Below are 13,764 nucleotides of genomic sequence, written 5' to 3'. Positions count from 1 at the left end.
TCCAGGAGGGACTCAGAGTAGAGCCGCTGCTCCTCCACGTCGAGAGGAGCCAGTTGAGGTGGCTCGGTTATCTGGTGAGGATGCCTCCTGGACGCCTCCCTGGTGAGGTGTTCTGGGCACGTCCCACCGGGAGGAGGCCCAGAGGAAGACCCAGGACACAATGGACATTCCTCTCTGCACTGAACTCATACACCACACCACTCAGTTTGTGTTTGGATGTTTTGTCCTTAGGGTGGACCAGCCTCTATCTGAGTGTCCTGTTAGGTTGAGAACATCCAAGTACATTTCAAACCCAACAGGCCTCTCAGACAGAGGCTGATCCACCTTTCATAGTCCACCAGACACTTAGAACTTCTGGGAAGCTGCTCCTCACTCCTGCAGCATTAAAACTGGTTTCTTCCCACTGTCATCGACTTGTTTTACTGGAACAGTTGTAAAGACAGCTGTATTTTCTAACAGCCTCGGTCAGCTGCTTCTCAATGAAGCAGTAGAAGCAAAGTGACTCTATTAAAGCACTCTGGCTTTTCTGCATAAACACGCCCACAACAACTTCTGACCAATCACACAATACTTGGTGCAAACCCCTGTGAGAAAAGGTTTGGCCTGGGCATTGTGTTGCGAAGCTGCGATGATAACAAAATGACACAATTTTCATTACGCAACTAAGTCAATAAGAGCTGACTTTGTGACTTCTTATGGAGTATGACAACAGCTTAACAGTCACTGTTCCTTATGCTCTAACAATCTTGTCCATCTACCGGTTCCTTGAGTCAGAACTGAATAAAGGCTGGGTTGTTGTGGAACACAGAAAGGACAAAAGTGTTAGGAGTATTTTGTGGGACTGATGACTGCCAAAAAAGAACTGGGAAGGGTTACCAGAGAATGTAAGTGCCCAATTGTGTCATTTGACTTGGATCCAGCCCAACTTGTTCTACTGGGGGAGGACTTTGGGTGCCAATAATCCAGTGTCCTCAATGCTCTAGCACTGGTTTATTGTTCTGGACCCACAGGAGACACTTCTGATGGTCTTGCAGAAGAAACTGGTAACTTCTTCTGGGGAGGTTTCCATTGAATTAGACCTGCATTGCTGTTCCAGTCTGTCTGAACGGGGCCAAGAACTAGTAGACATCCACAGTCATATCACAGCCTTTCATTTCCAGGCGACGTAGTGTTTCCTCTATCAGGAAGACCAGCTTCAAATTGAGACAGCTTTGGTGCTGCTTTGCAGATTAGAGGGCTTTAATTATGACAAACGCCTCATTCGCTTCAGTGCTCCAAACTAAATTCACTCTTTAGGTTGTTGGAACATCAGTGTAGAAATGTCTGGTAAACATTTTGATAGGACAAGCAAAAGTTAGTATTTTGGAAAAACAAAATAATGGGAATGGGATCTGTAAATTCAGAACTTCTGCTTAAAGGGTTGGTGGCAGCACATTTAAAGATTAAGTTGGTATTTTTCTAAATGGTTCCTGTTACTGAAGTTTGTCTTTGTTCAGGGGGTTGGTGGTGTCTTATGTTGTGTGCCTCAAGACTCCCTTGTTATAAGTTTTATAAAAAGTCGATAGATAAATAAGTGTGAAATGTAGAATTACTGAAAATACTGTTTTTCTAGATGTGTATGAAATAGCTACAATAAAAATTTTGTTAAAGGTCAAAGGTCTCTCCCTGTTTCTCTCTCTCTCTCTGTCTTTTTCTGTGTTTCTCTGTTTCTTTCTGCCTGTCTTTCTCTCTTATGACTTCAGCTCACTCGCTCTCATTCTTTGTCTCATGACTCCCCCCACCGTGCAGACAGAGCATTCTTTCTTCGTCTTCATCACTGAGCTCTTTATTTATTGATCAGCTGATCACTATCTGTCACCAGTTTGCTGAGCAACAGTTTGAAGTATTTTTACTGTCAGTTTACTGATCAGTACGGATCAGTATAGACAATTTCAGACCTAGATTCTAGACTGTATTTCAGCTCCAGGTTTTGGGTCTTTGGTGACCATCATAGTTCTGATTGGTCAATCAGGTTGGTCACATGCGAGGTGAAAAATGTGCTAAGTTGGGTCAAAGCCAGAAAAACGACAGGATCTAATGGTGTTCCCGAACGTATCCTGCAAGCATGTGCAGACCAGCTTGCTGGGGTATTCACAAACATCTTTAACCTCAGACAATACCATACAGTCTTCCTATCATGTTTCTGTCAGGATAAGTGGTTGGAGGATTTGGACCCAAAATGCAGACACACAAGGAGCTCTAAAGTAAATATTATTTTCCAGTCTATAAGGCACACCTAAAAGCCTTCAATTTTCTCAGAAATCAGTGGTGCGCCTTATAATCCGGTGTGCCTTATGTATGCACTGAATTCCAAAATCTGTGCCTGTACATTAATATGTACAGTACCGGTACATACGTTGGCAGTGATAAATCAATCAGAGAACATTACATAATATGTACACTTACGTCCGCCACGCCTCCAGCAGTTATACCACCAGTATGCTGCAAAACAACATTTGTTTTTCTCAGGACCCCCAAAATGGCGCCAGTGAAGAGACATGCTTACGAGGTACAATTCAAACTACAGGCTATCAGTTATGCGGTTGTTCATGGGAATAGAGCAGCTGCGAAAGAATTCAACATCAATGAATCTATGGTACGGAAGTGGAGGAAGCAAGAAGATGAACTGCGCAAAGTTAAGAAGACCAAACAGAGTTTCCGCGGGAACAAAGCGAGGTGGCCACAGTTAGAAGACCAACCTGAACAATGGATTATTGAACAAAGAACAGCTGGGAGAAGCGTCTCTACAGTCACCATTTATCTGAAGGCAACAACGATCGCACAAGACATGAAGATTGAAAACTATCCGGGAGGTCCGTCTTGGTGCTTTCGTTTTGTGAAATGGTGTCACCTCTCCAACCGCGTGAGGACTACCGTGGCACAGCAACTTCCAGCAGATTACAAAGAAAAGCTGGCCATCTTCTGCACCTACTGCGTAAACAAGATTACCACCAAAAAAATCCAGCCCAAACACATCGCCAACATGGACGAGGTCCCCATCACTTTTGACATCCCCATGAACCATACTGTGAAGAAGAAGGGGACCAGCACAGTATCGACTCGCACAACAGGCAATGACAAGTCAGCTTTCACTGTTGTTCTTGGTTGCCATGGCAATGGACAGAAACTTCCACATATGGTAGTTTTTAAGAGGAAGACGCTACCAAAAGAAAAGTTTCCAGCCAGAGTCATCGTTAAGGCCAATGATAGAGTGGCTGAGAGAGGCGTACGTAAGGAGACCAGATGGTTTTTTCCATGCATCACCGTCCCTGTTGGTCTGCAACTCCATGCTAGCCCATCTCACCGATGCTGTGGAAAAGGAAGTAAAGCAAACTAATTCTTAGCTTGCCATCATTCCGGGAGGATTAACAAAAGAACTCCAACCGCTGGACATTGGTGTTAGCAGGGCATTTAAAGGGAAGTTGCGAGTGGTGTGGGAGTGATGGATGACAGACGGCGAACACGTTTACTGAGATGGGGGCAGCGCTGGGTGAGTTACGCCATCATATGTGAATGGATTGTGGATCCCTGGGCTAAGGTATTTCCTTTAACTGTTGTCCGAGCTTTCGCAAAAGCCAGCATCATTGCTGAACAGCCACCTGGCAACGAGACTGACTCCGATAATGATGCGAGGGAACCTAGCATGTTTGATGGCGAAATTGCCCAGCTGTTCAATTCAGACACAGAAGATGAGGACTTTGACGGATTTGTGGAAGAAGAATGATAAAAAAAATAATGTAAGTGTATTGTTACATAGTAGAATAAAGTTCAACCAAACTCACCGTTTTGCCTCCGTGACCTTTTTTTTTGTAGACTGTCTGTTTTAGCATGTGCTTTATAATCTGGTGTGCCTTATGTATGGGTTAAGTACAGAAATAGACGCCATAATTGAGACTGCGCCTTATAATCCGATGCACATTGTAGACCGGAAAATACGGTAATTTAATTAAAAAGAAAACAAAATGCTGATGTGGCAGCAAAGACTAAACAACAAAAACTTACAGACTGAGGGTAGAGAAGGGTACATGAAAGCAACAATGAGCCAGTGACAGATGGAAGATGAGAACCAGGTTATATGGAGTGAGGGTGCTTGGTAATTGAACACAGGTGACTGATTACAAACGAGGGACAGGTGTGGATGGACGTGGCAGGCTGACAGATAAAGAACTGAGGACAGGTGAATAATAACAGAAGATACAGAGGGCACCTTTTAAAGGTTCTTCTGGAAGAAACCATTATGGATTGAAAGGGGGTTGAGGGAGAGAACACTGCACTTTGGATGTTTAATATTGACTATTTATATTTATAGGAATGTTTTCAGAAATGTGCTTGGTAATAGATGTTGATTGTTAAAGTATTTGGATATTTTAGTTATTTATTGTAGATTGTTAGTGTATTTATATATTTTTTTGTTTACCCTGTTTATGGTAGGTCTGTTAATGGGAGGGGGTAGTGGATTATAAAAGGCTGCTTGTTAGCTTCATTCAGAGAACTGCTGAGATCCATGATGACCTTCCCAGCAGGGTTTTTGTTTCTGTCAATGTTGGAGAATAAAACACCCAGTGTGCACTCTTTTCTTGGCCTCAAGTCTCCTGTTTACTCCAGCCGCTCAGGCCATTCTAACTCACAGAAACAATCCAAAATAAATAACAGAATTGCAGAAACAATAAACTTAATACAAAAGAAATAACTCAAACAAAACCCAAATCCTGACAGTTTCAAATTCACTACTATAGTGCCCATCCCAAAGCTGGAAACTGTGATCAGCCTGAATGACTACAGGCTGATTGCACTCACACAAGCGATTGTGCAGTTCTTTGAAGGGTTAATCGTGGCTTGCATCAAACATGCCATCCCTGCCAGGCTAGACCACTACCAGTCTGCCTACCAAGCTAACAGGTCAACAGAGGACATCATCAGTATCACTACACACTGCCCTGGAGCACTTAGAGAAAACCAATACCTATTTCAGGCTGCTCTTCCTGGTCTTCAGGTCTGCCTTCAACATGATCATCCCCAGCAGCTCGGTGTCCAAACTGCACAACTTTGGCTTAAACTCCACTCTTTGCAACCGGACTCTGGACTTCCTGACCAACCACCCTTAGTCTATGAGTTTGGGGAAGCACACATCCTCTACCATCCCTCAAGGATGTGTGCTGAGCCCTATCTTGTTTGCCCCCTTCACACAGCTGTCAACGTGTCCATGCGACAAATGCCATCATCAAGTTCCCAAACGACACAACGGTTGTGAGATTGATCTCCATGATAATGAGTCAGCATACAGGAGATCACCTGCAGATTAACTCACTCTCCTCACAATAGAAGCTCATTAGGGTCTTTGTTAGCTTGACTCACAGTTAGGCCACTCTGGTCACATAAATGAAAGTGTTTGTAGCGACTATCAAATTGTTACATTTTTAGTCGCTTCTGGGTGCGGGGAATCCAGGTCCTGATGCTCTTCAAAGAGTAATGTCCAGACTGGGAGGTTCATTTGGGGAGGCTCCCATTTATTTAATACATAATGAGCTGTGAATGAAAATTCAACATCCAAGGTGGCAGTCTATGGCAGCTTGTGAAAGGCAATGTATGAGAAAAATCCAGCACATAAGAGAAAGCTGTAAAAAACCGTATGACCTCCCCACACCTACAGCTGCCCATTCACCTTGACACCTATATAGATTTCCCACACACCTCCCCATGTGGTAGAGCAAAATAGGTCAGTGTCAATTCACATATCACCCAAAATATACCCAAACACTAGAAAACAAAAATGGCTCCTATAGTGTTTATTGGAGTGAAACTGACTGACTCTGTCTGTGAGTCCAATAAACCCAACAGGACTAAACAGAGGAGGAGGTCTCAGATTTCAGCTTTCAAAAACCTATAATGGAGCATTAGGCCTGATCCCCAGTCAGTTTTACTCCAATCAACACCTTCATTCATGTAACCAGAGTGGCCCAACTGTGAGTCAGGCTAACAGAAACCCTAATGAGCCTCTATTGTGAGGGAGGTCCGTTAATCTGCAGGTGAATGCAGTTTACAGCACATCTCAGCTTTAAAAGCTGGAACTCCACACTCTTTCCTTTTCGAATTGAGAAAGCGCCTCGGATGAGAAGAGAAACGTCTTCAGCTACAGAATAGAAGTCTAGTGGGTTTTGTTTTTAACATTTTTTTGGATCATGCTATAAGTGCTTGATTTTATGGAGAGTTAAACAGTTTTTGTCATCCTGAACATTTCATTGCATTGTTGACTTCTGTTAACCTGCGCATTACAAATAATAAATAACATAACACAAGACCCGATTCACCCTGCCTATTATCTCTTTAGGCACCTACCCTCTGGCAGAAGATTCAAGGTTATTCAGTCCCAAACTGAAAGACTTGAAAACAGCTTCTTCTCAAGAGCTGTGAGACAATAAATGGGCTGTAAGACTCGGACACTGACATACACACACAGCACATACACACTTTTTTACAACTGTAAATGTAAACCTTACTTATTCACTTGTTATTGTTTTAAATTCTGTTTGTTATTATCTTATTAGTAATGTTATTTTCCTTTTGAGACCAGAATACCAATTTCATTTTGTTGTAATACTGGGGATAGTCATGCAATGACAATAAAAAGTCTTTATCCTTGTTAGTCAGTCTGTTCATGTCTGTGATTTGTTGATCGCTCTGTTCGTGGCTGTGCTGTGATTGGTTGGTCAGTGCGTGCCTGTGCTCTGATTGGGCTTTTTGTTTCATATCTGTGATCTGATTGGTTTGTTGGTTAGTGAGTGTCCTTGAACTGATTACTATCAAAAGTTGCTCTGTGGTCACTGAAGCTCTGAGAACCAACATTTCATCTACCAATCAAACATTTCACCACTAATCAGGTGATCTAATCTCAGCAACTACACTAATCCCCACCTGAGAAGGGAACTGGTCTCTAGATATTAGACTGGTCCATCCCTCTGGTGCAATCTTTGTTCTTTTCCACAAAGAAAGAATGTTTGATACAACAGAACCTGTTCTTCAGCACACTTACATGACTCAGATGTATCAGTGAGCATTATTGTTAAAGTTTGTGCTATAGACACTTATCTGTACTAGCAAAGTTTCTTCCCACACCTGGATCAGGTGTTTATATGTCATTAATATCGAAGTCTGATTAATGACTTTGTGATTCAGTTTTATCACTGTCGTCAAACTGAAACATTGATTCTTATAACTGGACAACTAAAAGCCTTCTTAATAAGCATTGTTGAAAATGTACTGGGACATTTTACAGTAAACACATTGACGTTTTTTTTTCTTTCTGGGTTTTCTGTGTTCAGAATAAGGAGAAGGAGCGTCTAAAAGAGCGTGAAAAGGAGGCGAGAGAACGGGAGGCGCGCTCAAGCAATGGACACCTGTTTACCTCACTGAGTGTGTCAGCCACAACGCTGTGCTCATCCTGCAACAGGAGTATTACAGCCAAAGAGGCGCTCAGCTGCCCAGGTAACCACATCTGTCCAGTGCCCTATTGTACAAAGCTGCATTAACACTGGAAGGCTAAGTTTGGGATTTTCAGTACAATGAAGCTGATTCACTTTTTTACTTGAGTCTGTTACCATAGTAACTGATACTGGAAATCTGACCTGCTCTGGAGAAGGTTAGTTTTCTGAATTAGAGAAATTTCATTACCTTTATTTACTCTCTTCTGTGTTGTAGGTACACTTGTTGCTGCTCTGCAGGTACCAGGCTATATTCTGTGTTGCTACCAAACCTTTTAATTGTGAAGAAAATCTTCTCCTGCAGGTTATTCATTTGAGATTCATTGTTGACTTGGTAATTGCTTATCTTTGTGTTGACAAGATAAACAACTTGAGTTGTTTGTCATCTGTAACACATGGTGTGTTAATCTAACCTCACAATAAACAGACGAATCCCCAGATTAGACACACACATAAAAACACATTTAGTCTGAACACGTGTCCCCTTTGCCCCTTTCATGCGGACCCTAACGGTCCCGGCTCCACTCTACTCGTCTCACTTTGCATGCGTTTTCACCAGCATTTTTTCGAGGCCGGTCCCTGCTTTTTTAGTTCCTGCTTAGGAGTAGGGCTGGCCGGGCCTTTTAACAGGGAGGAAACTGCAGCAGGATGGGCAGCCATCTGCCTTGACTGGCAGGGGTTTGAGAGGACAGGAAAGAGACACAGACAAACACAGAATGACTGGTTCAGGTGTAGTTTCTATGGAAAGAATAACAAAGAAAAACACATGTTAAAGATATAGATAATTACAAATACAATTATGGAGAGTAGAGCAAGTAAAGACAGCAGTGAGAAAATGTGGTCAGTTTGTCCTTCAGCAGGCTGAGCCTATAGCAGCAGAAATAAGGGATAGCTCAGGAAACCCAAGCTAACCCTAACTATAAAATTGATCAAAAATGAAAGTCTTAAGCCTCATCTTAAAAGTAGACAGGGTGTCAGCCTCATGGATAGAAACTGGAAGTTTGTTCAACAAGAGAGGAGCCTGAGAACTGAAAGCTCTGCCTCCTGTTCTACTTTTAGAAACTCTTTTGATGTTAGTAAGATTTTAAATGGCAACAGAAAGCAGAAAACTAAGAGTCATCCAGGTTTTTAAGTCTCTAAGACAAGCTTGTAATCTAAGTAACTGATTGGATTTGTCAGGTTTCATGGATAATAATAGCTGAGTATCATCAGCATAGCAATGAACATTTATCCCATGCAGTCTTATTAACTTTACCTAGTGGAAGCATATATAAAGTAAAGACTATTGGTGCAAGCACTGAACACTGAGGAATACCCTTGACTAATTTAATTAGTGTATGAAGAAGATTAATTGTTAACATGAACAAACTAAACTTCATCAGATTTGAGTTTGTTTTGCTGAAGGACACTCATCGCAATGGCTGGAAATTGAACCCTTGGCACTTTGATTGGAAAATGGCCTCCTTACCACTGGGCCAAAACTGCTTTCTAAGCAGATAGATTTGAACTTATGGCTGTGCTGAGAGTTTATGGTGTGGACCACCTGCACTCCGTGCCACCCAGTCAACAAGAATCTTTCACTTGTGCCATCAGTCTGGGTATTTAACAGTTGGTCTTAAAATCAGTTTATTTTCAATAATCTATGGGGGTTAGGATTGGGGGTTGGCTTCATCTGCCTGACCAAAACACATCATGTGACATCCAAGAAACTCTGAGAGGTGGGGTTCCTGCAGATGTTATATGAGTTCTTGAAGGTTCAAAGTCAGACTGGTTGCTGGAGATTCACTTCACCTCGCTACAGTAATCCATAGATACATTCCAGCATTATGTGACATCACTGCTCCTTCACTTTCAGCCAATCAAAGGTCAGATAGTGCATTTACTGACCAATATACCTATCTGTCTTACAGGATGTAATGTCACCATCCACAACCGCTGCAGAGACAGTCTGGCCAGCTGTGCCAAGATGAAGCAGAGGGTAACTCCTGTCTGTTTGCAGGTCTGTTGTCCTTTTACCTGTCTGTATACCTGCCTATCTGACAACCTATGTCCTTTCAACAGCAACAGAAGCTGGCATTGGTGAGAAACAGTTCAGCTCTACAGAATGTCACTTTGCGAACCAAGAGTAAGTCAGTCTGCCTATGTGTCTGTTCATCTGTCTTTCTGTGTTCCTGCCTGTCTGTCTATCTACACCTTTATCCTTTGTGTTTCTTGTTCTCTTCAGCTCCGATGATGAAGGAGCGTCCAAGCTCGGCCATCTATCCTTCGGACTCTCTTCGTCAGTCTCTGCTCGGGTCCAGGCGGGTTCGATCTGGCCTCTCACTTGCCAAAAGTGTTTCCACCAATAACATTGCAGGGTGAGAATGAGCCTGAAGCGGATTGACTGTAGTTCATATAGTGTGAGAGTTCACAAAATCAGAAACATTAGAAACTGTCAGTTTAACGCCAGAGATCTTACTCACATACAACTGTCCTCTGAGATTTTATCCAGGTAGCTATCGACTGTCCTGTTTCTGGTCTTATCAGAACCATGTGCAGTTCTGTCTCTGGTCTCATTGAAGTTATTGACTTTGGTCTTATCAGAACCATTAGCTGATCTGTTTCTGGTATTACCATTTCTTTTCTCTGAACTGCTGTAACTCAGAAGTTACACCAGTCACCCTCCAAAAACACCTGCACAAAAGCACCTTTACATACATTATAAAGCCAATTAGTAAAAAATATTTATCTAAGGAAGCCAGCAGATTGCACTGAATCTTCACTTTGTTGCAATCTCCCATCCTGAGCAGCACATTGGTAACAGTGAACAGAAAAAACTCTCTTTTGACAGGAAGAAACCTCCAGCAGAACCGGAACCAGGTTCTGGATGAGCGGGCATCTGCTTCAACCGGCTGGGGTTAGAGAGGACAGGAAAGAGACAGAGACAAACAAATAATGTCTGGTCTAGATGTAGGTTCTATGGGAAGAAAGACAAAGACAACACGTTCATGATAGAAATAATTACAGCAGAGTGTGGACAGTTTGTCCTCCAGCAGTCTCAGCCTATAGCAGCAGAACTAAGGGAGAGCTCGGGAAACCCAAACCAACCCTAACTATAGGATTGATCAAAAAAGGAAAGTCTTAAGTCTCATCTTAAAGTAGACAAAGCGTCAGCCTCGTGGACAGAAACTGGAAGTTGGAGCCTGAGAACTGAAAGTTCTGCGTCCTGTTCTACTTTTAGAACCTCTAGGAACCACAAGGAAACCTGCAGTCTGAGAGCAGAGAGCTCTGTTAGGAAAATATGAAACAATAAGATCTTTAATGTAAGATGGAGCTTGGTTGTTGAGAGTTTTGGATGTTAGAAGTAAGACGACAGTTTTTACAAAACTCTGGACTGGTCAAAAATTACATTTGGGTGTCCTAAGAGGAGTAAAAAAAAAAAAACACTTCCAAAAATTGTTATCAAATAAATAAAATGTTGATTTAAAAAATTCTTCAACTAAAAGCCCTCAAAGCTGCAATTGGTAACTTTTATAAAAATGTATTTCTGACATATTAGTTCAAACTGTCTATATGTCCTGACAGTAGATTATGAGACAGATAATCTGTGAAAAAAATCCATCTCCTGGTTAGAAACAACCAATCAGAGCCAGGAGGAGGGTCTTAGCTGTGTCGATCACGCTCGTGCATGTGCTGCTCACACCCGCCCCCGTGCAGCGTGTACCGTCGTTCAAGCTGCTGATTGCCGGCGTGCTGCAGTCGGGCTAACGGAGGAGAAACAACCAAATGTTACTGAAAAACTGACAAAGACAGGTGAACAGAAGAAGACCCGTGACGTCATCCGAGGATTACGATAATCAATGCAGGATGAAATAAAAGCATTAAAGACCATCTCAGTCTCCACACTGGAAATGATAGCCCTCAGTTTCCAGATATTTCTTAGTACAACACAGTAATATGAGGGTGAAAAGTTTTTAATGGAATTAGAAAGGAAACTCGGGTTTCCAACAATCGGAGGGACTTCTGTTTCTCCTCATTCAGCTGGACAAAGTTAGCAGATAACTAGATTTGAATACATTTCAAACCAAATTTGCCTTACCTGTCTGTCTCACAGGGGGGCCGAAGACTCTGGAGGTCTCAGGAGGATGCTGTCCCAGTCCACAGAGTCTCTGAACTTCAGGAACAGAACTTTGTCCATGGAGTCCCTTACAGACGATGGTTTGTCAAGAACTTTATTGATCCAATATTATTCTATCGGCTCTTAGTTGTTCTTTTAACTGCTCCCTTCCTCAGGGGTTGCCACAGCGAGCAAACTCACACAATAATTTGGTAATTGTTTTATGCCAGATGTCCTTCTTACTGCTGGGCTTGAACCTGCAGCCCCCTGATTAGCAGCTCTTATCATTCAAACACTATTATTACTTATTTGACTTTGCAACAGAATCATTTATAGTCATGAGAAGATGTGCGAAAAATAAAAACTGTGTAGTTCTTGTCCAACAGAGGTTTGACTTCAGGTGTTTTGTTGATGTTCAGATAACCAGTGTATATCACATCCACTGAGTTATTGAACAATCAAATATGCTAATAATTAGCATTACTTCATATATTGTATATGTATCGTATCAGCTGCTGTTTCTAATATTCAACCTTTTTTTTATTAAGGTGCTGATAGTTTAGTTTAACGTTGTAAAGCTGGCTGTGTTGATGCTGCTGCAGGTGACTGGTGGTGGAACCCTCTGCTGGAGGAGCTGCAAACAGAGGGCAGCTGTGTCCAGTCTGACAGCTGGAGTCTTGCTGTGGATGGCAACTTTCTGCAGACGCTCCACAAAGACGTCATCAAGCAGCAGGACGTCATCTATGGTACATAAAAAACCCTCACACAACAGGTCTGTGTGCACAATTTAAATCCAACATTGGGCTGTTCGAGCCGTGACAAGATACAGGCTTGACATGCAAGCTGTGACTTGATGCAGATGCAACCATAACACAACATGAACACAAAGTTGACTCTATATGTGTCATAGATTCTGTATGTACAATATGTACATTAACACCGTTTTATACGTAAAGATATTCAAAACCTCAGCTTTATATGCCAAGGAGCATGTTTTTGTTTGCTTGGTCAACAGAAGCTGAAGCAAACTGTTTGTCAGAATCTGATCTGTGTCTCAGAGTTGATCCAGACTGAGTTTCATCACGTCCGGACTTTGCGGATCATGGAGGGCGTGTACCGACGAGGGATGCTGGAGGAAGTAATGCTGGAGGCGGGTGTAGTTCACACCATCTTTCCCTGCCTGGAGCAACTGGTGGAGTTCCACTCCAACTTTCTGTCAGAGCTGCTGAACAGAAGGAAGGAAGGACTGGTGGAGGGCAGCTCCACCAACTTCACCGTTTGCAAGCTTGGAGACCTGCTGCTCCGACAGGTACAAGTAAAGTCTGAATCTTCATGTGTGTTTTACCCTCACCCTCAGAAAGTTAATGAAAAGTCAAATGGGTAACAAAACCTTGAGCAAACATCTGATGCAGTATTTTATACAAACCATTATTTTTGTGTGGTGTCCCTGTTAAACAGACTTTTATTCAGTAAAATATAACAAAGAGCTGATTTTTAGTTTAAATTTAAGAAGAGAAATGGCTCCACCTGCAGTACAAACTGTCCCTGTATCCAGTCAAACTGGCTGGTAACATTTGTTCCAGGATATACTACCTACTATGACAAAAAACAAAGTTATTTTCATCAGTTAAAATCAAAATACTGTTTTTTAATTAGGAAATAAAACGAATGCCACTGTGGTTTTTAGTGAGGGTAGATCTGTATATCTGTATAATCTACATCTATATTTTTTTTATAGTTTTCAGGCCAAACTGCGGAAGACATGAAGAAGCTTTATTCTGAGTTCTGCAGTCGACACCCAAAAGCTGTGAAACTCTACAAAGATGTTTTAACTCGAGACCGAAGACTGCAGCAGTTCATCAAGGTAAAAACCACAACTGGCTTCAGTCTGGTTTACACTGGTTCAAATCCATTATAAACTGGTTTGAGTCTGGTTTACACTGGTTCAAATCCATTATAAACTGGTTTGAGTCTGGTTTACACTGGTTCAAATCCATTATAAACTGGTTTGAGTCTGGTTTACACTGGTTCAGACACAGTTATAAACTGGTTTCAGTCTGGTTTTCACTGGTTCAGACACAGTTATAAAACTGGTTTCAGTCTGGTTTTCACTGGTTCAGACACAGTTATAAAACTGGTTTCAGTCTGGTT

At 42.1% G+C, this 13,764-nt stretch overlaps 1 protein-coding gene across 1 annotated transcript in view; it reads left to right on the top strand.

Annotated features, from left to right (window-relative positions):
- arhgef2 (rho/rac guanine nucleotide exchange factor (GEF) 2) overlaps window positions 1–13,764 on the top strand; it is a 35,158-nt gene that overhangs the window by 4,022 nt on the left and 17,372 nt on the right. The window contains exons 2-9 of the mRNA XM_017437694.3: window positions 7,359–7,521; window positions 9,428–9,495; window positions 9,579–9,642; window positions 9,742–9,874; window positions 11,611–11,714; window positions 12,216–12,359; window positions 12,672–12,922; window positions 13,352–13,477. Coding sequence (XP_017293183.1) covers window positions 7,359–7,521; window positions 9,428–9,495; window positions 9,579–9,642; window positions 9,742–9,874; window positions 11,611–11,714; window positions 12,216–12,359; window positions 12,672–12,922; window positions 13,352–13,477 — 1,053 coding nt within the window. The remainder of the gene's footprint in view (window positions 1–7,358; window positions 7,522–9,427; window positions 9,496–9,578; window positions 9,643–9,741; window positions 9,875–11,610; window positions 11,715–12,215; window positions 12,360–12,671; window positions 12,923–13,351; window positions 13,478–13,764) is intronic.

Source organism: Kryptolebias marmoratus, linkage group LG4, assembly GCF_001649575.2.
Source record: "Kryptolebias marmoratus isolate JLee-2015 linkage group LG4, ASM164957v2, whole genome shotgun sequence".
Taxonomy (NCBI): domain Eukaryota; kingdom Metazoa; phylum Chordata; class Actinopteri; order Cyprinodontiformes; family Rivulidae; genus Kryptolebias; species Kryptolebias marmoratus.
This window is presented reverse-complemented; position numbering and strand designations above follow the sequence as displayed.